Consider the following 21,710-nt stretch of genomic DNA (forward strand, 5'->3'; position numbering starts at 1 on the left):
GAAAACCACATGGTCACAGGGAGAATGTGCAAATTTCATCGACAAGCACCCAAGGTCAGGATCAAACCGGGTCTCTGGAGCTGTGAGGCAGCAGGACTAATCACCGCAGCACTGTCCCACCCTATTAATCTAGTAATCCTTCTCTGAACTGCTTCCAATGTATTAACATCCTTCCCTAAATAAGGAGATTGACATTGTACACAGCAGCCCAGCTGAGATCTCACTAATGTGCTATATGACTGAAGCATAACTTCCCTTCTTCTGTGTTCAATTCCCTGAGCAATAAACAATAACATATTGTTAGCTTCCCTAATTACTTGCTGTACCTGCCTACTAGCCTTTCGCAAATCATGCACCATGACATCCAGGTCCCTCTGCATCCCAGGAGCTCTCACCACTCAGATAATAATTTAGATGCACAAGTCAAAATTGGAGGAGCAAAGAGGCCTGACGGGTGTGGGGAGAAGGCTGTAGAGATGGGGCGGGGGGAGGGTGGTGGGAGTAGATGCAGCACATTCCACTAGGAATGTCACTTTCTCGAAGAAACCAGGGTTAGTTCCAAGACACTCTTTACTAGTATTTGCCAGAAGCTTTCAAGGACACTGTGATCAAGTAGGCTGCATAACCAACTGCCCCATCCCCCCCCCCCCCCCCCCCCCCCACAACACTACATCGCCTTATCCCCAGACTCAAGGACCTGAATTAATATTCTAGAGAACCCTTAAGAGCCTCAACCACTGGGCACTGCCCTACTCCAAGAGTTGCAACCACACGGGGAATAAACAGGTTTCTTGGTATATCTATAATAATGGCTCATTCGTCAGTGCAAGCATCACTGTCCATCAATGACAACAAACCTCCAAGGCAATCACTGTAAGTGTTGACAGATACTTATGGTGTGAAAGCAGACCCTAAACTTGAATTATAGGGAAAAGAATGCAGCTAACCCTAAAGGGACTGCATATCAATAATCTAATCTCAGAGTGCAGAGCGTGCAAAGGTTGTTGCAAACCACTGGAGCTTCACTTGCGCAGGTTAGAATGTCATCCGGACCCTCCAACAATGTGTGTGTTAACTCTCTGTAATTCACTGAAGATTGAATTCCAGCAATCTTGTAGCGATTACATCACAAATTGAATCCTTCAAGTCATCACACATCAATTGAACGCAATACCCTGTCGACATGCTCAACGCCCGCTGGCTGAGAATTGGGGAGGTGAAATTGCCTTTCAGCCAGCACTCAGAAACAAGAAGTCAGGTTTAATTGTTATAAATGATACTGGTGTGGATATATATCTATTATATAAAAAAATAATGGGTGGCCGAGAAAGATCACAATGAAAATAATCTCATCTGAGTGTTCATGGAACAATAAACCACTTGAGCTTTCCTTTCAGTCCAGACAGGAGAAGGATTACTGGGCAAAGCACTTGACTTTCAGTAAGTTCTACTATGAGAAGTGGGGGAGCTTTATTGCATTCACCATGGCAACAGAGAATTCCTGGTTTCTTGCCAATACGCTTTGGGGAGGGTGGGGAGGGGGACTTGAGCACAACTTACAAACAAAAGCAAGGAAGTGATTGGATTTTTTTTTAATGTTCAGACTTAATACCTTAATGGTTATCACTTAGCCATTCATATTAAATTTATCCCTATCACCCGCAGAAACCAGGATGGCTGCCGATGCTAAAGCCTTGGTCTGTCGCTGGATGTACAAATGTAATAAAGCAGAAAGGCTTTGGAGTAGGGCAAGATAAAGAGGGAGATGCCGGAGAAAAAATGAAGTGGATTTAATGCTGTACAGTGAAGTCTCAAGGTGAAGCAATCAGGCCTGCCAGATGACGGAGAACTAGTATCACCTCTCACTCACCAACTTTTCTCAATGCACCATAGAAAGCATCATCTCTGGATGCATCACAGCTTGGTATGGGAACTGCTCTGCCTGGGACCGCAAGACACTGCAGAGAGTTGTCGACACAGCTCAGCTCATCACAGAAACCAGCCTCCCCTCCATGGATTCTGTCTACACTTCTTGCTTCCTCAGTAAACCATAGAAGCATAGAACCATAGAACAATACAGCACAATACAGGCCCTTCGGCCCACCATGTTATGCTGACCTTCAAACCACTCCTAAGACTATCTAACCCCTTCCTCCCACATATCCCTCTATCTTAAATTCCTCCATATGCTCACCTAACAATCTCTTGAACTTGACCAATGTATCAGCCTCCACCACCACCCCAGGCAGCGCATTCCATGCACCAACCACCCTCTGGGTGAAAAACCTCCCTCTGACATCTCCCTTGAACTTCCCCAGCAAAGTAGCCAGCATTATCAAAGACCCCACCCACCTCGGACATTCTCTCTTCTCCCCTCTCCCATTGGGCAGAAGATATAAAAGCCTGAAAGCATGTACCACCAGGCTCAAGGACAGCTTTTATCCCGCTGTTATAAGACTATTGAATGGTTCCCTAGTACGATAAAATGGACCCTTGACCTCACAATCTACCTCATTATGACCTTACACCTTATTGTCTACCTGCACTGCACTTTCTCTGTAGCTATGACATTTTACTCTGCATTCTGTATTGTTTTACCTTGTACTACCTCAATGCACCATGTAATGAATCAATCTGTATGAACGGTAAGTTTTTCACTGTACCTCGGTACAAGTGACAATAATAAACCAATTCCAATTCAAGCAGTGATAAAAGGTAAACAATCTTGAACACAGTAGAACAGACAAATATTCTATGGAGTGTGCAAGAATACGAAGTGATCTTATGACAGCGTAAACCTTTTCTTTCAGAGAAGGTTTAATGCTATTTGCTGAGTTGGACTGGGGATCAGAATAAGGGAGCAATTACAATGAGGGCAAATATCCTCACTCAGAGGGCTATGAATTATTGGGATTCCCCACACCAAGTTCTATATATTCCGGACTGAGAACCAGACATTTATACACAAGCATACTGAGACTGGGCAGGAAAGTAAGGTAGGTGATCAGCCAGGATCTTAATGGACAGCAGCACAGGATTGAGGGGCCATTTGGTCTTCTGCCCTGTTTCTTATGCTAACTTCTTATGAAAATGCAGGAAATTGTGGAAGGTAAAGAGTGGTCTGAGGAGCAATCTGGCACCATAGCAGCCCCCTTGCCTGTCCCGACAGCTAATGTTGGAAATCCATTCCTGGAAACTTGAGCATGAATTTTTCAGCTTGCAGCCAGAAACTTTAACATATATATGTAAAGGTATGAACTTGATAAAGGTAAAAGATTAAAGACCCCAAATGTAAGGGAATTGCCCTGTGTTTTTTTTTCCATTTCTTCACGCCCATGCTCCCAATCCCCATAACTATCCCCCAATTATCCATCAGGTTTAGTTTACAAGGCAAAATTACAAAGACTGCCGTGGAATGACAATTCCATGGTCACTGTCCCTGCTTCTCACTGAGCTCCCAGCAGGGGCCACTGTTTCAGTGGGGCAAAATATACACCAGCATTTTGTCCATGCCTTCTGTACGGAACACAGGCCTTTCATCATGAATGATCTGCTCAGCAGCCAAGCTAAGAAGCAACAGAACTTACTGCTACTTAGCAATGACAAGCTGAATACTTCAATCCTCCAGTTCCTTCTCCTCTCTTCTCTCACTCCCACCTTCAAACACACGGATTAGAACTCCATCTGTCACTTTTCTGAGCCATTCATCATTTTACAGGAATGATTACGGGGTCACTGGCTAGCAACAATCCCAAGACTACTTATGCACTGTAGCCATTAAACACTGCGTGATGTGGTCCTTCAGCAGTCTCGTCCTTGATCGCTCACCTCAAAAGTACCCAATTAACAATAAATTGCCAACAGCACATTTCCCAGTCAAATGTCCTCTCTAAAGCAGAGGCCACAACCTTCAGTGTTTTCAACAACTAGGAAAGCTATAACCAATGGGTCCTTGACCCTTAAAAAACAAACAGAATTAACCTACCGACCTCGATACGTGGGTCTAACAATTACGTTCTTCAAACATTATATTGCAAAGACATTAATGTATAAGAATTTTGCACTCATTATGTTTTCTAAACCAATTTACCTTAAGCTCACAGAAAATACTTTTGTCTGATATTTTAACCAGCTTATTTTAAATACATTAAAATAATGGATGTGTGAATATTTTGAGTGATATTAATTGGAGAATCTATTTCCAAGCTCAGGTGTCACTCACGTACTAGTTGAAATATAATAAGCCTTCACTGAGATCATTTACTTCTGTCATCTCCCAAGGGAGATTTTTAAAATATAACATACACTCAAAAGATAAAGTTATAAGGATTATAGAACAGGATACTAAAGAAATGAAGAAACGCAGAGATAGTCAGCAGCTCAAGCAGCATCTGTGCTCAGAGAAACAGAATAAAGGTTTCAAGCCTAATGGACTTCCATCAGGCAGAAGGTCATTGACCTGAAACGTTAACCAATTTACCTGACCTTCTGAGGATTTTCACTATGTTCTGTTTTTATTTCAGATTTTCAGCATCTGCAGTATTTTGCTTTGGAGTACACCACAGCAGGCCATTTGTGCATTGAATCTGCATTCTCGAAGAGCAATCCAGTTAGTCCCATTCCCACTTTCTTTCCCTATACTGCAATCTTTCCCCCTTTCATTTATTTGCCCAATTTCCCACTGAATCCGTTAACTAGTCCCCTGTGAGGCAGTGCTTTCCAAATCCTAACAAGTTGAATGCCAGGAATTAACAGAGTGGCCTTGTGTTTTCACTCACCTTTTCCATGCCTCCGCCTGCACCAGTGTCAATCCCTCAGCAACCAGTGCTGCTTTAGAGTCACACCACAACTGGGATTTACACCTAGAGGAGCTTAGAGATTCTCACGATAAGGAACATCCTTGTAAGCAACAAGGTCTGTTTCTGTTACATTTCTAATGAACTGCTGTGTATAAGAATTTTGCACTAATTATGTATTCTGCACCAATTTAACTTCAGGTCCTGGGGAGTCAGTAAATCAGTGATTCAACTTGTTTAATGCTACTATTTAGATTCATAGAGTGATCCAGCACAGAAACAGACCCTTCAGCCCAACTCCTCCATGCCAACCAAGATGCCTAAAATGATCCTATTTGCTTGTGTTTGGCCAATATCCCTCCAAACCTTTCTTATTCACGTACCTGCTCAAACGTTTTTTAAACATTGTAATTGTACCTGCCTCTACTACCTCCTCCAGCACCTCATTCCATATACCCATCACCCTGTGTGTGAAAACCTTGCCTCTCAGATCCCCTTTAAATCTTTCCCCTCTTACCTTAAACGTATGCCCTCTAGCTTTAGCCTGCCCTACCCTAGGATAAAGACTGCAACTATCTACCTTATCTATACCCCTCATAATTTTATATACCTCCATAAAGTCACCCCTCAGCCTCCTTCACTCCAGGGAATACAGTCCCAGCCTTTCCAATCTCTCCTTATATCGTAAGCCCTCCAGTCCAAGCAACATCCTTGTGAATCTTTTCTGCACCTTCTCCAGCTTAATCACATCCTTCCTATAGCATGGTGACCAGAAATGCACACAATACTCTAAGAGTGGTCTAGCCAACAATTTGTACAATTGTAACACGACAACCCAACTCCTGTACTCAATGCCATTGACAATGAAGGCAAACATGCCTTATGCCTTCTTCACCACCCTGTCTACCTGTGTTGGCACTTTCAGGGAACTATGTACCTGTACCCCTAGTTCTCTCTGTTCTACAACATTCCCAGGGCTCTGTCGTTCACTGAATATGCCCTGACCTGGTTTAACTTCCCAAAATGCATCACTTGGCACTAGATTTCTCTTTACAAGATTAGATTTCTTTCTGCAACACACCAGCCCATATTCAAGTGTGCTACATACTTCACTTCCCTTACTGCCATGAGAGATGGGAGTGTGTGGCAAGGCTGAGCATCAATGGATCATTTCAAAACTGAGAATCAGAATCAGATTTATTATCACTGACTTAGATGATGTGAAATTTGTTGTTTTGCAGCAGCAGTACAGTGCAAACACATAAAATTACTATGAATTACAAAAATAAAAAAAGTGCAAAAAAAAAAGAAATAACAAAGTAGTATACATGGACCATTCAGAAATCTGAAGGCGGAGGGGAAGAAGCTCTTTCTGAATCACTGAGTGTGGGTCTTCAGGCTCCTGTACCTCCTCCCCGATGGTAGAAACGAGAAGAGGGCATATCAGGATGGTGAGGATGGATGCTGCCTTCTTGAGGCACTGCCCCTTGAAGATGTCCTCGATGGTGGAAAGAGTGGAAAGGTTTTAGCCAAGCCAGGCTATTTGGGATTTCTTGGGACTGATGACAAGTTTGGTGAAGTTTAATGACAGATCAGCTAAGATCTAGCTAAATGGCAAAATGTTCTTAAAGGGTTGAATAGCCTCCACATGGCACCTTTTGCCTTGGAACCAGTGCAGAGAAAGGGCATAAGATTAACCTGCTGGTGGCAAGGAATCAAGTTTTGTGGCAAGGCTGGATTAAACACAGATCATTCTTCCTGGCAAAGCAGTGATGAAGAAAGGGACCTTGGAGGGACATTTAGGATAGAGTGGAGGAAGTTAATCCCAGGCATTGTCTCTGATCAAAGGAGGGGATCAACTTCAAGCATAGACTGACTAGAGAACCAGAAACAGGAGCAGTTTACTCAGTACCTTAATCCTGTTCCACCACTCAATGGGTCAGATCAACCTGGATCCAGCCAGTGTCAAAACTCACCATGGCTGATTTTAATTAGTTAAATCCACTTGGAGACATTTCCAAAACTGTTCAAGTGGATTTAACTAATTAAAATTTAAAAACAGTAAAAAAAAAGAACTCAATTAAAAAGCACCTTAAAATGACAGCAAATAATTAAATACATTAAATGCAATACATAAACCACTTACTTTCATTTACCTTTGCACAGTGTCAGCAACCCCATTCAAGGGATTGTAATCATTGTCTCCCTAAAGTGAAGCTGAGAGCACATCTCCTCAAATATGTCAGTGCTCCACATTTTGGGCTCGATGGACAGTCTGGTGACAGAGCAGGACAAAGATCTCCAGCATCTAACTTCCAGCTCGCATAAACTTTGATAGCTAATTTCATGTGCAGAAGTCTGAGATGTGCTGAACCACACAGTACAGATAACTAGCAATTCCTTATATAACATCGGCAGACCTCAATCACTGAGGATTGGTAACATCTCCTCCTTGCTGATCATCAACAGAGGTGCACTTCAAGGCTGCGTGCTTAGCCCCCGCTCTACTCTCTAGATACACATGATTGTATGGCTAAGAACAGCTCCAATGCCATCTTCAAATTCACCGACGACACTACTATTGTTGGAGAAATTACAGGTGGCAATGAGTCAGTTTACCAAACCAAGACAGGACACCTGGTTGAGTGGTGCCACAACAACAACCTCTCGCTCAATGTCAGCAAAAATGAAGAGCTGATTGTTGACTTCAGGAAGGGGAATGGAGGTGTAAACTGGATGACCCATCCTGGGCCCAGCACAAAGATGCAATCATAAGGAAAGTGCGCCAGTGTCTTTACTTTCTTAGGAGGTTAACATTGAACACTGTAGCAAACTTTTACAGATACACTGTTGAAAGTATCCTGACAAGTTGCATCATGCTTTGGTACAGCAATTCAAATGCACAGGAACGTAAGAGGCTGCAAAGAGTAGTGGACTCAGCCCAATACATCACAGGCACATCCCTCCCCACCATCGGTAGTATCTACAGGAGGCGCTGCCTCAAGAAAGCAACATCCATCATCAAAGATTCCCAGCATCCAGATTATGCCATCTTTTCGCAGCTATCAGCGTGCAGGAGGTACAGAAGCCTGAAGTCCCACACCACCAGGTTCAGGAACAGCGACTTCCCTTCAACCATTTGGTTCTTGAACCAACCGGCAAAACCCTAATCACTACAGTTTAGCAACAACTGTCACCACTTTGATCGCTTTGCACTAAAATGGAGTCCTTTTTTGTTCTACTTGTGTTCTGTCTTGTAAAAATTGTGCATAATTTATGTTTAATTTCTGTTTTTCCTGGGAATGCTGCTTATATGATGCTACGTGACTGTGATGCTGCGGCAAGTAAGTTTTTCATTGCACCTGTACTTGCGCATGTGACGATAAACTTGACTTTGACAAGACTGCTAGCTAATGATAACCTCAATGTGGACCAGTAACATCATGGCTGATTTTCTACATCAACTCCATTTTGCTGCCCTATCTCCAATTCCCTTGATTCCCTTAAAATCTGTGAATCTATTGATCTCAGCATTGAATATACTCTACGACTGAACGTTCAAAGTCCATTGGGATAAATAGTTCCAAAATTCACAATGCTCAATGAAGAAATTTCTCATCTCAGTACCAATGGTCTACTCATTTCCTGAGCTTAACTCATTCATTCTGGGCTCTCCAACCATAGGAAACAGCTTCTCACCTTTTACCCTGACACGCCTAAGTATTTTATACATTTTGTTGATCACCCCTCATTTCCCCAGACCCCAATAAACAAAAGTACATTCTGCTCAATTATTCTTCATGGAGCAGCACTCTCATCTGAGAACTTAATGAATCAACCTAATGAACCTATTTGGAATATCCCTGGGTAGGACAGCGAGGACAATGAAGGCCAGAATCATTAAAAATTGAGGCATTTGGGAGATGACAGTATTAACCACATTTGAATGAGTGACCTGACATTCACTGAACATGCATGGAATCAACAGTGTAGACTTTTTATTCACTTTTCTAATTTAAATTTATAATATTCTCCTTGGACATAATGATTGAGGAGAATCATTTACCTGTGCTGCTTAAGCTTGCCCCACTAACACTGCCGTTGTCCAATTGAGGGTTCAGGTGGCAAATTCTTAGTCCCAACCAAGTGCCAGCTACTGAGGCCAATGTTATTGCTCACTAGTGGGTAACCCATAGGTCATACATTCTTCACTGTGAACATTATTCCCATCCACAATGAACTAAGCCCTGCCCAGGATTATCCTTTGTGCCATTCCCACTTTGACTTCTTGTCTCCCTCACGGCTTCAACGAGGTTCAACACAAGCTCAAGGGATAGCATTTCATCTTCTGACTTGGCACATTAAACCTTTCACTAAGCTCAACAAATTCAAAGAAAGAACATATTCAGGATTATCTATATTTCAGATTTGCAACACCCAGTGATTTCAGATGATGATTTTGCCTTTCCCATTGAGTCCACCCCCAGATCGATTGTTTGTTCCATATCCTATTACCTTTCTACTTTGCCTAGCAGAAGTGAGCAGTCAGCAGCATTGCTCACCTTGAGATAGGATCAAGTGCCAAATCTAAAACTTCCAATGAATGCCTTAAATGATTTTCTCATATGCATCCCAAAATGCTTTCCACAGCAAGTCACTTTTGGAGAGAATCATCACTGTTGTGTACAGAAATACAAGTTACTTTACTCCCAAACAAGACCCAGCAGAGAATAAAAAAAAGTGACTTTTCTTTTATACACAGTGTGCACATGGAATCTGGAATGCAATCCCTGCAGGTAGAGAGGAGGCAGGTTCCATTTCAAAAGGGATTTGGATAAATATATCATGAAGAAAAATTTGCAAGGCTCCGGAGAAGCTACTGAGATGTTGTTATAGAGAGCCAACATGGACACAATGGGCTACATGACCTCCTTCTCTGCTGAAATCAGTTTATGGTTTAATTAATCAAGTCAGAAGAAATGCTGGTCAAGATACCAATAATTTACTGTTGCAAAATCCTGCAGATGCCAGAAGCCTGAAATAAAACAGTATCAGTTTTATGATGACTGCAATCCCCAGGAAAGATTATTGACCTAAATGGTTGACTTTGTTTCAGTCTCCAGAGATGCTGCCTAACCTGCTGAGTATTTCTGGTACCTTATAGAAGAATTCCTACTGCTCTTCAAAAAGCACTGTAACATTTTAACTCGACTTGAAGACTTGTGACAAGTGGTTCCTCGTATCAGTGTAGCTCATAAGTCTCACTCAAGAGATTTGCATGCAATGTTTTAGGTTGGTGCTCAGCATAGTGCTGAAGAAATGCTGCACTGTCAGAGGTAGTATCTCATCTGAACAATGGCACCTCAAGCCCATGCACTATCAACTCTCAAAGGCAGACATAAAAGAATGATATTATTTTGAAGGAGAACTGGGGAATTCTGGTGTCCTAGCCACAGTTATCCCTCAACCAATATCCCTAAGTCAGATTGTCTGAACATTATCATATTGCTGTTTTGTGGGAGCTTGCCATGCACAAATTGTCAGCCATATTTCCTACATTGCATTAGTCACTACAGAAACACGTCATTGCCTGTAAAGTATATGATGTATTCTGAACAGGATGTGAAAGGTGCTATAAAAATGCCATTTTGCGTTTCTTTACCCTCATCCAGAAGACCATGCAGCTCTTCCTATGCCAGTCGAGACTGTGCGCTCTGTTGAACTGACAACCTCCTGACTCTCACAATACTGCGATGAGCAGAGCCAAGTTGAATAATAATCAGAGTCAGGAGGGGAGGAGAGAGGAAATAAAACATCTTACAATGGAAACCAATAAAAATCGCTTAACTTCTTGTAACCTGTCAAATTATAAGATAGTAATGACATTGCAATTCCCGCAGGAATAATCGGAAGCATCATCCGGGCTAACGTATCAAGTGTCAGCACTTAAACCCTGGCAGTGGCAGATATTGTCAAATTACGACTTATATTCCATTAAATTCCATTACTGTCTTTGTCAGGCTATTGTATTAGATACAATAAACCTATAAAGCAAGGCTTCCATGGATCCTGCACTCTGTAGTGCTGTTTATCAGATGAGGCATTAAACTAAGGCAACACATGCCCTTTCAGGTAGGCATAAAGGATTGCCTGGCTTATTTTGAGTAGCAGGGGAGTTCACCCAATGTCTTACCCTCCACCATGATCACTGAATAAATGAGATTCGGTGATCATCCTTTCATTGCTTATGGGTATTAGTTCTGTGCAAATTAACTACTGCAATTCTTATGTCTCAACAGTGACTGCACCACAAAACTACATCACTTGTTCTTTAAGACATTCTGTTGTCATAGAAAGGAGACTTATGAAGTCAAATTTCTCTGTCTTTGGATTCCTACAACATTCAAGAGGAACCATACTATGTTATTATAGAGCCGTCCATCTCTCTCACAAATTAGGGAAAATAATGAAATTTCCAATTATTACCCATTTTCAAAGAGAAAACTCTCTACTATTTTGTTGTATGTACACCAATCAGGATCAAATGTAGTCCAGGTAAAGCAAGGTTAGAGGACAAGGGATTATTGGATTACAGGAAGATACACTTCCTAGATTCAGTGTTAACAACAGGCGAGTAAGGAATCCATATTCACTGGTCAATCAGGGCTAACAAAAGTAAAAGAAAGCATATCCTGGCCTGAACAGGGAATATGGACACAGTATCCTGAACGGAAATAACAGTTGGAGTGAACATTCCTTGTGTTATGACAAGAGATATTGTAAGCTTAGTCAAAAAAAAGGAAGCATTTCTCAGAATCAGGTTTATTATCACCGACATATGTCGTGAAATTTGTTGTTTTACGGCAGCAGTACAGTGCAAAACATAAAAATTACTAAGCCACAAAAATAAATAAATAATGCAAAAGAGGAATAACAAGGTAGCATTCATGAGCCATTCAGAAATCTGATGGCAGAAGGGAAGAAGTTGTTCCTGAAACACTGAGTTTGGCTCTTCAGGTTCCTGTACCTCCTCTCCGATGGTAGTAATGTGAAGAGGGCATGTCCTGGACGGTGAGGGCCCTTAATGATGGATGCTGCCTTCTTGAGGCACTGCCTCTTGAAGATGTCCTCGATGGTGGGGAGGGTTGTGCCTGTTGATGAAGCTGGCTGAGTCTACAACCCTCTGCAGCCTCTTTCGATCCCGAATGTTGGAGCCTCCATAGCAGGCTGTGATACCACCAGTCAGAATGCCCTCCATTGTACATCTGTAGAAATTTGCAAGAGTCTTTGGTGACATTCCATGCTCAACCTCCTAATGAAGTAGAGCCTCTGCCGTGCCTTCTTCGTGATTGCATCAATGTGTTGGGCCCAAGATAGATCCTCTCAGATGTTGACGTCCAAGAACTTGAAGCTGCTCCCGCTTTCCATCACTGACCCTTCAATGAGGACTGGTGTGTGTCCTCCCAACTTCCCCTACTCGAAGTCCACAATCAGTTCCTTGGACTTGCTGACATTGAGTGCAAGGTTGTTGTGACACCACTCAACCAGCCGATCTATCTCAGTCCTGTATGCCTCCTCGTCGCCATCTGAGATTCTGCCAACAACAGTGGTGTCATCAGCAAACTTATAGATGGCATTTGAGTTGTGCCTAGCCACACAGTCATGACTGTAGAGAGAAACTTTAAACTTGAAATCCTCAAATCTTTGAGGAATATAAAGGAAGCAAGAAAGAACTTAAACAAGGAATTAGGAGCTTTAAAAGGGCTACGAAAAGTCCTTGGCAAGTAGGATTAAGGATAATCCCCAGGCATTTTATATGTATATTAAAAGAAAGAGGATAGCCAGGGAAAGGGTAGGTCCACTCAAGGACAATGGAGGGAATCTATGCCTAGAGCCAGAGGAAGTGGTGAGGTCTTAAACGAGTACTTTACATCAGCATTCACCAAAGAGAAGGGCAAGGACGATGGAGATATCAGGGAGGAGTATGTTGAAATTCTAGGGCATGTTGGTATTAAGGAGGTGGTGGTGTTGGACCTCCTGGAAAACATCAAGGTGGATATATCCCCAGGCCTTGGGGACATATCTATTCCAGGATACTGAGTAGTGGTGGAGGGGCGTTTCTCTGACTGGAGGTCTGTGACCAGTGGGGTTCTGCAAGGACAAGTGTTGGGACCTCTGCTGTTTGTGACATAGTTATACGGGTGAAAATGTCGGTGTTCTGATGACACAAAAATTGGTGGAGCTGTGTACAGTGAGGAAGGTTGCTAAAGGATACAACAGGATATAGTTGGAAATTTAGGCAGTGAAATGGCACATAGAGTTTAATCCTGACAAGTGTAAGGTGTTGCATTTGGGGAGGGCAAATGCAAGAGGAAGGTTTACCATAAATGGCAGGATCTTTAGGAACATTGATGTATATAGGGATCTTGTGGAGCAAGTTCATAACTCCCTAAAAGTAGCAACACAAATGGATAGAGTGGTAAAGAAGGCATGCTTGACTTCAGTTGGGGCATTGAGTATAAAGGTTGGCAAGTCATGTTGCAGCTGTAGAAAACTTTGGTTAGGCCACACTTGGAGCGCTGTGCGCAGTTCTGGTCTCCACATTATCAGAAGGATGCGGAGGCTTTGGAGAGGGTGCAGAAGAGGTTCACCAGAATACTGCCCAGAATTAGAGAGTACAGGAAGTCCCCAGGTTACGAACGAGTTCCGTTTTTTGAGACTGTTCATAACTCGATTTTGTATGTAACTCGGAACAGTGTCCGCGCATGCGCACTTGGCCCGGGGATCGTGGCCGTGCATGCGCACTTGGGCAGGGGATCACGGCCACGCATGCGCACTCTGGGCCGGGGATCGTGGCCGCGCATGGCCCCAGCTGCACATACGCACTTGGCCCGGGGTTGGGGACCACAAAGGTCGGTTCATAAGTACAGGTGTTCGTAAGTCAGGCGTTCGTAAGTGGGGAGTGCCTGTATAGCTATAAAGTGATTGGACAAACTTGGATTGTTTTCTCTGGAGGGACAGGGGCTGAGGGGCAATCTGACAGAAGTATATAAAATTGTGGAGAGGCAGAGATAGGGTAGATAGTCTTATGCCTGGGGTGGAAATGTTAATACTAGAGAGCATAGTTTTAAGGTGAGTGGGGGAAAGCTTCAACAAGATGAGTAAGACAAGTGGTAACTCAAGGAGAGGTAGGTGCCTGGAATGTGCTGCCAGGGGAGCAATGTTTAAGAAGCATTTAGACAGACACACGAACAGGCAGCGAATGGAGGGATACGGACCATGTGCAGGCACATGGACAGGTAGGTTGGCATCATGGTCGGCCCATATATGGTGGGCCGAAGGACCTGTTCCTATACTGTAGTGTTCTATGTTATGCAGGGCAGTGCTGCTTTACACAAAACACTGTGGCAGAAATTGTTTTATGTCCAAACTCTGCTTTTGGCTCAGTGGGCAGTATTCTAACCGAGCCTCAGAAGTTTAGGGGTTAAAATCTCACTTGAGGCCTGTGCCAGGGGAGGTTGTGGAAGCAGATCAAGGATGACACACCTAATGCAGCTCCCAGGGAGTGCTGTGCCATCAGAGATGCCTGGTGCCCTTCGGATGAAACCTAATATGCTCCCTTAGGTAGATGTAAAGGATCCCATGGCATTACTATGAAGCAGAAAGGGGGTGAACCTCTTGACATCCTGGCCTATATCCATCCCTCAATCAACACTATCAAAAACAGAAGCAACAAACAATCTGCTGGATTGTTATGCAGGGTCTCGACCCAAAACGTTGACAATTCCTTTCCCCCCTCACAGATGCTGCTCGACCCGCTGAGTTCCTCCAGCAGATTGTTTGTTGCTCCAGATTCCAGCATCTGCAGTCTCTTGTGTCTCCATTATCAAAAACAGGTTGTCTGGTCATTATCTTGTTGCTGTTTGTGGGAGCATGCTGTGCAGAAACTGGATGCCACATTTTCTGTTTTACAACAAGGAGTAAACTTGAAAAGCAGTTCATTGGCTGCATAATATTTTGACAAATTCCAAGGCTATGAAAAAAACTATAAAAATACAGGTCCCTCTCTTTGCTTCTCTGTCAACTGTATGCATTGTGAGCTGCACCACTGTGCCAGGAGACTGTAGTAGTGAGAGACTAGGATGCTGACTCTAGTTATGGGAGAAATTGATGCTTTAAGGTTCAAGAATGTATCTATAAATTTTTTCCAAGAATATATCTATAAATTTATACCAACTTCAAATGTGAGGTTAAAAATACATCTATTGTTAGAACAGTGCAGGTTGGAAAAATTCAGATGGTTTCTTCCTGATTTTTCAAGTCTTTGCGCCAAAAGTTGCTTTTATTTTCCCTCTTCAATCACTGTTTAGGAGGCAGTGATAACAACACAGTAAGTTTTCCCAGCCTTTTTATATGCTGGAGTAAATCTTGCTTCATTCCATCACAACCCTTCGATATTGTGAAGTCCTTTGATCATTTGATTCATTTCTTCTGACTTGTCACTGGGCTTCCTCGAGATTATAGAAACAGAGTCAAAAGGATCAGGCAGTATTGTGGAATCCTGCTTTCTGAGATAGGGAACACGGAGATAGGAGCTCTGTCACCCTTTGATCAGGCATTACTCGCCCCTCAGCAACAGGCTTTTATTGCCTTCACATCTGTGAAATCAATTTTTATATAAGAAATCCGAGACCAAACACAGCATCCTAAAAACCTGGTTTGGTAGCGGGGGGTACAGTGGCATTGTGATTACGTTAACAGACTACACAAGGCCCAGACTAATAATCTTAAGAACGCGAATTCAAATCCCACCATACCAGAATGATATTTTGACCCAGAGGGCTACATCCTTTATTCTTTTACAGGCACAAGAACCCAGATTTCTATCCTTAGCTATTTCCTTCTCACACTTCCTATATTCACGTATTTGTTTCCATTTTAACGCAATGGTGTTCCAATATAATACAAAAAACTCCAATGATGATTGGCACAATACAAATTAATAGAAAGATACAGTTTATCAGATCCTTTTCACATTATCCAGATCTTATTACAGATCCTTTTCCAGGTAGCAAGGGCCGTGACTTGGAGCAAGAAGCGAGACTCTCGGACTCTAGTGCCCTAGTGCCCAGCTAAAGTAGAGACAATGGATCCAGGGTCAGTGGTGTGTTCTTCCTACCAGATGTGGGAGATCTGGGAAATCTCAAGTCTCCCTGATAGCTACATCTGCGGGAGGTGCATCCAGCTGCAGCTCCTTACAGACTGTGTTAGGGAACTGGAGCTGCAGCTGGATGACCTTCGGCTCATATAGGAGAATAAGGAGGCAATAGATAAGGGACGTAGCCACACCCAAGTTGCAGAAGGCAGGTAGCTGGGTGATTGTCAGGAGAGGGGAGGGGAGGGGAAGGGAAGGGAATAGGTAGATGGTGCAGAGTACCCCTATCGCCATTCCCCTCAATAACATGTAAACCACTTTGGATACTGTTGGGATGGGGTGGGATGGGGTGGGGGGGAACCTACCAAAGGAACCACAATGGTCAGGTCGCTAGCACTGAGTCTGGGTCTGTGGCTCAGAAGGGAAGGGGGGAGAAGAGGAGATCAATAGTAATAGGGGACTCCATAGTTAGGGGAGCAGACAGGAGATTCTGTGGATGTGAAAGAGACTCCCGGATGGCATGTTGCCTCCCAGTGCCAGGGTCAGGGACATCTCAGATTGGGTTCACTTCCTAAAGATGGAGGGTGAGCAGCCAGAAGTCGTGGTAAACATTGGTGAAAGGATGAGGTCCTGAAAAGTGAATATGGGGAACCAGGAAGGAAGCTGAAAAGCAGGACCTCAAGGGTAATAATCTGGATTGCTGCCTGTGCCATGCACCAGTGAGGGTAAGAATAGGTTGATTCAGCAGATGAATGCGCAGCTGAGGAGTTGGTGCAGAGGGGTAGGGTTTCAGATCTGTGGATCTCTTCTGGGGAAGATATGACCTGTACAAAAGGGACGGGTTACACCTGAACTGGAGGGGGACCAATATCCTTGCAGGCAGGTTTGCTAGAACCTTATTGGAGGAAAGCACAGGGGGGATATCAGAGGTAAGTGTTTTTTTTTCCACACAGAGTGGTGGGTGCATGGAACACACTGCCAGGAGTGCTGGTAGAGGCAGATACATTGGGGATATTTAAGAGACTTTTAGATAGGCACATGGATGATAGAAAAATGGAGGGGTATGTGGGAGGGAATGGTCAGATTGATCTCAGAGTAGGTTAAAAGGTCGGCACAACATTGTGGGCTGAAGGGCCTGTATGTGCTGCAATATTCTATGTTCGAAAACAAGAGCATTTTACCTATTATGCCTATTCTATACTTTTTTTTATAAAATAACTATCCAATCTCTTCCTTCTCTGGGGCTAATTTTTCTTTTCAAGTACAACTAACTGCAAGGAATTAAGGAGATTAAAGCTTGGAACAGGCTACAATTAGCAAGTATAATGGAACACAATGTAATTCAGTAGACTAATGGGAAGATGCACTAGGTGAGCTGGCTTGTGAGATAGAGGGTGACACTGCTTTTACTGATTCTTTTTGTGTACTTCCTGTGATATAACGGGAATGGGAACCAAGACTTGACCAAAGTGGCTTCTGAGAAAATAAAAGAGTTTGCACTCAAGCTGGCAGTACACTTATCCGTTCAAGCTCTATCAAGCATAAAATTTAGGCTGATGGCTTAGTGCAGGTTGAGCGAGTGCTGCACTTTTGAATTGGAACGTTAGAATGAGAACCTGCCTGCCTGTTTAAAATGGATGCAAACCAATCCAAGGCACCTTACCAGGTGGTGTTGGGTGTCCTCCCTCAGCCAACACCGCCAGATACAGATGGAACAAATCGTGCTGCTGCCTGTGGGATTATGTGCTCACGTTTGTGCATTATACCCTCACCATCACACCTAACCGGTATTTACTAAATGAACAGAATGCTGAACAATTAAAGATGCGCATCAGGAGGCCAGAATTAAATCACACATCAGCCCAGGCTGGGTCCAGAATTAGTCAGAAGCCACAGTAGGGAGACTTTTAACGTGAGACCAGAGAAGATCCACAAGATCAGTCAAATGATGCAAAGTTAATTATGGGAAAAGATGACACAAATATCATGGTATCAGCCCTGGTTCAGAGAGTAGCACTCTTGCCTCTGAACCAGCAGTTTGTGGGTTATAATCCAATTCAAGGTTTAAGAACAAAATTTTAGCAGTACCAAGGAAAATCAACTTGGCCTCTCAGATTCACTTCAAGGTCCCACAACACCACTGCAGAACGGCATGGGACCCATCCTCTGTCTGATGTTCGTCCCTCATTCAACAGATGATCGCTGGTCATTATCAGATTGCTGGATGTGAGAGCCAGCAGTGCAAATATCTGCCTATTTGCCTGCTTGATTTCCATACCAGATGACACAACTGAATGGCTTCCTTCCAGGTCGTAAAGAGATACGATAGTTGACAACCTTCCCCTTCAGGTTCTGTGTTGTATTCAGAACTCCCTCACCTCTGTTCCCATAGGACACAATGGTTTAAATTCTTCTTCTTGCTCTACAACCCCACCACAACCACCACCCCCACCACCCCTGCTAAATTTACAGGCTTTTAGGCTTGCCAGTTCTCCACTCCTGGATTTTTGTTTATTGATCCAGTTCTTTTCCAGGTTGTTGCATTGTGGACCTCCATTAGCTGCTGATACATGTTCATGGGCAGACCTGGGCACCTAGTCCTACTCCCTTGCTCTTTCATTATAATCCAGCAATTATACTCTGTATATAGAGATTCCTTTTGAAAATTACCACTGAATCTGCTTCCATTGCTGTTATTGACCACAACAACTTGATGCATGTTAAAAAAAACAATTTCACTTCAGGTTTCCTTGCCAATTGAAATCTGTAGTTTCTGGTTACAGAACCCGCTTGCTGAGGAAAGAATTCTCCATCTACTCAATTTAAAAACCCCTCCAGTTTAAGCTTTCAAAGAGGTGACCCAGGTGAAGTGGGAAGAATGACCTCCTTCTTTGCTCTAACATTTAGTGATTTATCTTAGAGAAAATGGTCTGAAAACTAAATTTGCTTCCACCACCCTAACCCAGATCACAAAACCCAAATGTGTGAATTGTTCTTCCTCATGTCACCTCTAATTCTTTTGCCAATCATCTTAAATACTCTACGCTCCAGTTACTGACACTTCCACTATTGAAACGATTTCTCCTTGTTTACTTTTCTTTCACCGGTTCATGATTTTGAACACTTTTATCCTTAACCTTCTATGCTCTAAAGAGAACAATTTCTCCACATTCCTTAACCTTGGCTTTGAAAACTCAAAATGACCATTCCCCAGTGCCATTCCACAAAATGTTTGCCTTCAATCAATGTTGGAAAATTCCCACATCAAGAAAAAGGATACTCCTGCAGCAAGAAAAGCAACACTAAATGGTAACTTAACTTCCACTATACAGATAAATGCCCTGCAAATGAACTGAAAGTAACAGCCCTGTCTCCAGGATTCAAGTATGACAAATATAAACCATTCAAAGCATCGCTCTTGCAGTTTATGACACCGAACATGTAGCCCATTATCTTTAATTCCTTCAGCTAATTAGGAACCAAATTGAGTCATTGACAAAGCTGTGAATTGTAACATCTTGACCCATGACTGCTCTGCGAATTTTTGATGGAAAAAATAACCATCCAACCAAACACATCATCCCAAACAACAGGCAAACCCAAGCAATGGATGTCCTACATTCTCCATGAGTGCTACGTCTAGTCAGATCTTCCTTAATTACTTACAAGTTCAAACTGGCCCTATGGGCTCGGTGCTCTAAGCTGTTAATTTAATGAGTTGCTGTCTTACCTTTCTATGATATCAGCAATTGCGCAGGCAAACATCTGGAGTCCTTCAGGCATTTGCAGGGCAACTAAACAAGACAGAGAGAGTTTTAAAGAAAGATTGTTTTCTTTTAGTGTTTTGTTTTTATTTGCAGTGTTAGGATCTGAGAGTGAGTCTGTTAAAAATGTTCGACTCCTCTTGCCCACATCCTCATTGCCCTAATTTGAGCTGGCTATTTCCCCACACCTCAACACTACGCGTACTGCAGCACAGCAGCTCCAGGGGGGTTTCACATAATCCAAAAGCCGACCATTTAATCACCATCTCGGGTTTCGCCTTAAGCATTCGCTCACTCCATTACTGGTGTAAGAAGGCTGCAGTCTTAACCGTTTACAAAATGATCTACAATTCAAAGAAAACAAACCCAGCCGATAGAGCTGAAATGCTCCATCCCAGGAAACATCCTGGTGAATTTCCTCTGCACCTTCTTCAATGCAATCACGTCCTTCCGACAGTCTGGTGACCAGAACTGTACACAGTACTCCAGCTGTGGTCTAACCAGTGACTTATAAGTTGTATCATAATCTCCCAGCTGTTATATTCCGTGCCCTGGCTAATGAAGGCAAGTATTCCATATGCTTTCTTCACCATCTCATCTACCTGTGCTGCCACCTCAGGGATCCTCGCTGTTCCTCAATATTCCCTTGGGCCCTATCATTCATTGTGTATGTCCCACTCTTATTAGTCCTCCCTAATTGCATCACCACACATATCAGGATTAAATTCCATCTTCTATTGCTTTGTCCACCTTACATACTGATCAACACAAACCTGTTGCCTATGACTATCCTCACCATCAACACATCACCAATTTTCACGTCATCTACAAACTTACTAATCATACCTCCTATATTCTGATTCCTATTAACAAACTGTAAACCCATGCTAGAATATTACCACAAATTCCATGTGCCCTCACCTTGTTCACCAGCTTCCTATGTGGGACCTTATTAAAAGCTTTCTGAAAATCCTATACACCATATCCACTGGCTCTCCATCATCTATTCTATAAGATACATCCTCAAAGAATTCCAATAGGTAATCAAACAAGATTTCCCTTTTATAATTTCATATGAACTCTATTCAATTGTGTTATGATTTTCTAAGTCTCTTGATATTACTTCTTTCCTGCCTGATCCCCATTTTCTCCGACTCTCGTAATGTCCAAAAATCTATCAATATCAGTCAATGATTCACCATCCACATACTTTTGAGGCACAGTATTTTAAAATTACATAACTCTTTCTGTAAAACATTTCTCATTCTGTCCTCAATAGCTGGCCACTCATCTTGAGACTGTGTCCCCCATTTCTAAATTTACCTGCTAAAGGAAATACCTCTCAGCATCAACCCTGACAAGCCTTCTCAGAACCTTGAAAACCTCAGTGATATCAAAACATGTTCTTGTGTGGGGACCAATCTTACACAATCTCTCTTCATAAGATAACCCCCTCGTCCCCCAAAATTAATCAGTGTTTCAAGACAGAGGTTCACTGCCTTCCCAAGGGCAATGGCCATTTCATCTCTGTAAACATTTCTGAATTATTCATAAATTGAATCTTAATTTCAAGTTTTGTTCATTCCCCTTATAAAATAAACATATTCAGAAAGCGTGGCAATGTGATACTGAACCATATACAGTTAGTTCAACTCTATCGGAAAACCTCTTGTTTAAGGAATTAGCCTTTCCTCTTATCCTGGTTTCTATCTAGTCAGCTTGCTGGAAATGCTGCTTTCAACAATCAGATAATCTTTGTAATCTCATCCAGATTTTTTCAATAAATGCTGATCTTCCAAATGACTCTGTTTGTGATTAAATATTCCTTCCTCCCAGGCCCCCTTCGCAGAACTCCACTAGTGCCAATGGAACTGTTCACAAAGGCTTGATACAGCTCCTTCTTGCCAAATTTGACCACGGATAATACAATAATATTGCTGATTGCAAAGGGAAAATATCCGTCATTCACTTTGAGATTACAAATCAGTGAAATGA

General features: G+C 42.8%; 1 protein-coding gene across 3 annotated transcripts in view; it reads right to left on the reverse strand.

Annotated features, from left to right (window-relative positions):
• The window catches only part of dph1 (diphthamide biosynthesis 1), a 618,447-nt gene that overhangs the window by 572,287 nt on the left and 24,450 nt on the right, over nucleotides 1–21,710 (reverse strand). For all 3 annotated transcript variants that reach the window (XM_052035832.1, XM_052035833.1, XM_052035831.1), the window contains one exon: nucleotides 19,682–19,745. In XM_052035832.1, the coding sequence (XP_051891792.1) occupies nucleotides 19,682–19,745 (64 nt within the window). The remainder of the gene's footprint in view (nucleotides 1–19,681; nucleotides 19,746–21,710) is intronic.

The sequence above is a fragment of the Pristis pectinata genome, chromosome 21, assembly GCF_009764475.1.
Source record: "Pristis pectinata isolate sPriPec2 chromosome 21, sPriPec2.1.pri, whole genome shotgun sequence".
NCBI lineage: Eukaryota > Metazoa > Chordata > Chondrichthyes > Rhinopristiformes > Pristidae > Pristis > Pristis pectinata.